Here is a 4,786-nt window from a genome sequence, read left to right as displayed (position 1 = left end):
AAAAAAAAAAAAAAAAAAAAGAAAAGAAAAACCAAAGGGGGGAAAAGAAAAAGAAAACGCTACTGAAGTCCTGGGATCCGTTTATGAGGAAGTAGGTGTCATGCCAGCCTATGTCCTTCTCTCCTAGATGAAGCATGTGATGCAAGTTCTAGAGAGACACGAAACCGAGCCCTATGAAGTGGCCCTGGTTCACTGGGAGAACGAAGAGCTCAACTACATAAAAGCAGAGTAAGTAATTTCTCTGCACATGCCTGAAGGAGGTGGGAGAGCTGCGAAGCCAAGCAGAGATCATTGCGAATATATGGAGAGCCTTTAAGCTACTGGTACACACCCAGCACCCACACCAAAGAACAGGACTTGTGTTTAACTTCTCACGGAATCAGCTAATTCAAACAAATAGAAGTATTATTTCAAAATTAAAAGCTTATTCTTTGTAAGCATCCTATATGAACAATATAGCACACCTTCATCAGGATGAGTTTATCAGATTGTTCCAGCAAGGATTTACTTTTAAGTAAATCCTTGTTTTTCCAGTTGACTTTGACTGTGACAGAAGTATAATGAGGGAATACAAGAGAATCACTTTAAGAACTGTGAGGCCTGACAGCATTCTCAAGTGAGGAGGCATGGCCAGGCAACAGCCTAGCTGAGTTTCTCACTGTAGTTTGAACCCTTCTCAGCCTCCTCAGTGCTCTAACTGCAGGCTTAGGCCGCTAAGGTCTAGCCTGTTTATTCTGTGGAATTACTAATCTACTATATCTTTCTAAATGAGTCATTTTTTCCCCTGATGTTCTACAGTAAGGTTTATTGTGGCGTTGAAGAGATGGCTCAGTGGTCAAGAGCACTTGCTGCTCTTTCAGAGGACCCGGTTCCGTTCCCAGCACTGGCTCAACAGCAGTGTATTGGCTAGGCAGAGTAGCTCAGACTTGTAATCCCAGCACTCAGGAGATGAGGCTGGAGAATTCCCATGAGTTTGAACCAGCCTAGGCACAGTGTGACACTGTCAAAATAGAGTAAAAAAGTTCACAAGCTTTAGCTGGCTGTGTTTGTGGGTTAATTCCTAGGAATAGAGTTGTGTGGGTCAAAGGGTAGGAGGACATTTATAAAATGTAATAAAAAATTGTTGCCAGGCTAGCAACATACACCTTTAATCCTAGTACTCGGAAGCAGGTGGATCTCTGTGAGTTCGAGGCCAGCCTAGTCTATAGAGCGAGTTCCAGGACAGCCAGGGCTGCACAGAGAAGCCCTGTCTCAAAGAAAAAAGCTTGTCAAAGTGGCTTCTAGGAAGATGGTGAGGTGTTTTTCAGAAAAGCCGTTGCCTTTAAGACCTTGAACATGCTTTCTCTCTTCTTTCCACAGGGGACAGTCAAAACTGCACAGAGGGGAAATCAAGCTGAACTCTGAGCTGGACTTAGATGACTCCATTCTAGAGAAGTTTGCCTTCTCCAACGCCCTCTGCCTCTCAGGTAAACTCTGCCGCTCTGCAGGTGACATACAGAGCATGTAGTTGAGCACTGGATAATGATTTGGGGTTCTCAGGACAGCCCTAATACTCCTTTCCTCTTTAGAAATGTATGGATCGCTGTGTCCTTGTTACTGACCCGTTAAAGCTCCACTTCTCCAGAGTGTATTTCATATTCCCAGCACTGCCTTTGCTCTCTCCTCTCCATGGCTGCTGTATGCAGTACTCTAATCCAGAGATAGCCCAGCCCCGTGGACTGAGATCTGGAAACCATGGGTGCTCTGTAAGGGCTTCCTCTGTGCGGCCTCTGAGGTGTTCGCTCACAGCCCTGAGGAGTATAGGAAAGGCCGTGAAAGTCTTAACCCCTGCCTCATGCACAGCACTACCTGTAAGGGCTATGTGTGACAGAAACCTCTGGGTTTCTGAGACATGAGAAAATATGGAATTCTAGAAGATATACCCGTCTTCTGCCAACAGACTTAGAAATCTGGAGTCCACTCCCTCCTTTTCCTTACAGCTATCTTTTATCTTCTTTAGCTTTGAAGTTTTAGTTCTTTGGATTTTTTTTTTTTTTTTGGTTTCATATTAAAATTACTAAAAATTCCATTGTTGGTCTGGGGTGGTGCACACTTTTAATCCAAACACTCAGGCAGCAAAGGCAGGCAGATCTCTGTAAGTTCAAGGCCAGCTTGGTCCACAGACTAAATTCCAGTACAGCCAGGGCTACAGAGAAACATTGTCTCAAAAAAACCAAAAGTAAGTAAATAAATAAAATAATTGACTATATAGAATATCATGTAACATTTCACTGCCTTCTCATGTCTGAGTCGTACTTAGAGGGCGAAAACATCATTTTTGTAGCCTGGGTCAGGCTCAAAATCATCGGGCTCAGGTTGTAGGTATGAGCTCCAAGACCAGCTGCACATTTGCTTGTGAGTGAGGGGGCAACAGAGGCACTGTGCACTCTGAGCACATGAACATGGTGGTAAGAAAACTTCTCTCTTCCTCTTTTTCCTCAGTGAAGCTGGCTATTTGGGAAGCAACCCTGGACAAATTTATTGAGTCTATTCAGTCCATTCCAGAGGTAATTATATCAGCTCTCTGCTTTTTATCAATAATTGGTTTCTTGGAGGAAAGTACTTATTGCTCAACATAATAATATGCATATTTGAATATAAATAGTAACTAGAAAAGCTACAGAGACCATAGTAAAGACACTTTGAATTACACATAAAGTGATGAACTAAGGATCAGGAATCCCACATTGGCTGTGACTTGAGAACTTGAGATGACTCTGCTATGACTACAGTGCTTTCGGTGTCATTCAGAGAAGGGGCAGCACTGCTGCATGGAGCCAGGTGGTGACGCGGTACACCCCTGCACTCATAGTCCCAGGTTTTTACTAGGACAGAATAATATGATCAATCACTTTTGGGAAGGAAAACCCACTTTTCAGTTAAGCGATAAGGAATGGGGCTAGAGATAGATATGTGATTGAGAGCACTTGCTGCTCTTGCAGATAACTTGGGTTCCCAGCACCTATATGGGGGCTCACAACTGCTTGTAACCCCGGCTCCAGGGAATCCAATACCGATTCTGGTATTCACTGGTACTAGGCACTCATGGGATGCACAGACATACATGCAAGCAAATACTCAGTTAAAATAAAAATAAATCTCTTTAAAATGAGAGATGAGGAATATTTATCTTTGAAAAAACTAAAAAGGATATATTAGCTTTCTCTTACTGTAAATATAAACCTGGGATAACCAACATTTTAGTAGAAAAAAGTTATTTTGGTTCATAGTTTGGTAGGTTCATTCTGTCGTGAAGCAGGTGCATTGCTTTAGGCCTTGGCGGAGGCAGCATCTTGTGGCCAGGAACACCTGCTGGGACAAGGTGCTTGACTTCATAGCGACAGGGAGGCACAAGGATCCCAGTAGCCCTGCAAAGCTGTGGAGCCAGTGGCCTAGCAGCTTCCCATTGGCTACACCTCTAATAGTTTTAACCATTTTCTAGTGACATGAGTTGTGGATAAAGCCTTGAACAGATAGTCTCTGGGGACCGTTCACAGTCTGGGCAGTAGCAGAAGGAATGAGAAGCCTAAGGGTAATAAAATTCAGAACTCTTGAGATGAGTTAAGACATTTCACCTGGGCAAGTCATCTAAACCATTCATAGGAAATGAAGTGACCCTTGAGAACTGGCTACATAGACCTAACACTATTAGACCAATTAGAAAGCTGTTGCCTGGAGGATTGACTTACTGTTCTAGTCCTCCTCTCCACCCCCGGTACCAAAGCTGTGTATGGTCCTCTTTGTCTAAAATGTCAGTGTTTGCTGTGATATCTGTAGAATAACAGAGGAAAGAAATGTGCCTGCCAGAAGAGGTTCGCTTTTTAATACTTTCTGGCTGCAGTTCATGGGATCCGCAGAGGACTGCTGTGTATGTGCTTTTGAGTTTTTGTTTTGTTGTTTTGTTTTTTTCCCAAACAGGCACTAAAAGCTGGAAAGAAAGTCAAACTGTCTCATAAAGAAGTTATGCAGAAAATGGGTGAGCTCTTTGCCCTCAGGTAAAATGTTCTCTTGTAAATGAAGGATTTCCTTTATTTGTTTTTGTTGTTGTTGTTGTTGTTTTGTTTTGTTTTGTTTTTCGAGACAGGGTTTCTCTGTGTAGCCCTGGCTGTCCTGGAACTCACTCTGTAGACCAGGCTGGCCTCGAACTCAGAAATCTGCCTGCCTCTGCCTCCCAAGTGCTGGGATTAAAGGTGAGTGCCACCGCTGCCTGGTGAAGGATTTCCTTTACACAAAACATTTACTATAAGCAGGAAAAATGTCCTGTTGCAGGAAATATTAGAAAATGAACCCACCAACTCTCAGTGGGGCCAGGCCATACTCCTGCGCTCCACCCACCGTTGACAACTCTAGAGCTAGCCCCTGTGCCAGGTGATCACACTCAGTCTCTTGGCCCGGCCAACTCGCCAGCCCTAGGAGGCCACATGGCTCCCACCTGACCATCTCTCAGACGCCCCTCCCCCCAGTTCCTCTTGCTTTCACAAAATGCCCCAGGTTACCCAGTAGAATCAAGATTCTTAATGCTTAATTAGCCAATCAGACTTATGTATCAATAATAACACAATTTACAAGATGCCAATATAATAATTTCAGAGCCAAACGATAATGATAAAGCTTTAACCCAATTATTCTAACCTTTAGATAACACCACATGGGCCTGCATTCTGGCTCTCTCCTCCTGAGACGCCTCCCTCCCCTCCCTTCCCATTCCCCCTCCTTCCCCCTTCCTCCTCCCTCCCTCCCCACCTCT

General features: G+C 44.0%; 1 protein-coding gene across 4 annotated transcripts in view; it reads left to right on the top strand.

Annotated features, from left to right (window-relative positions):
- Rmnd1 (required for meiotic nuclear division 1 homolog) overlaps positions 1-4,786 on the top strand; it is a 33,024-nt gene that overhangs the window by 19,144 nt on the left and 9,094 nt on the right. For all 4 annotated transcript variants that reach the window (XM_031351112.1, XM_031351111.1, XM_031351109.1 and 1 more), the window contains exons 6-9: positions 128-228; positions 1,360-1,466; positions 2,482-2,546; positions 3,958-4,034. In XM_031351112.1, coding sequence (XP_031206972.1) covers positions 128-228; positions 1,360-1,466; positions 2,482-2,546; positions 3,958-4,034 — 350 coding nt within the window. The remainder of the gene's footprint in view (positions 1-127; positions 229-1,359; positions 1,467-2,481; positions 2,547-3,957; positions 4,035-4,786) is intronic.

This window comes from Mastomys coucha, unplaced genomic scaffold (genome assembly GCF_008632895.1).
Source record: "Mastomys coucha isolate ucsf_1 unplaced genomic scaffold, UCSF_Mcou_1 pScaffold5, whole genome shotgun sequence".
Classification (NCBI taxonomy): Eukaryota; Metazoa; Chordata; class Mammalia; order Rodentia; family Muridae; genus Mastomys; species Mastomys coucha.
This window is presented reverse-complemented; position numbering and strand designations above follow the sequence as displayed.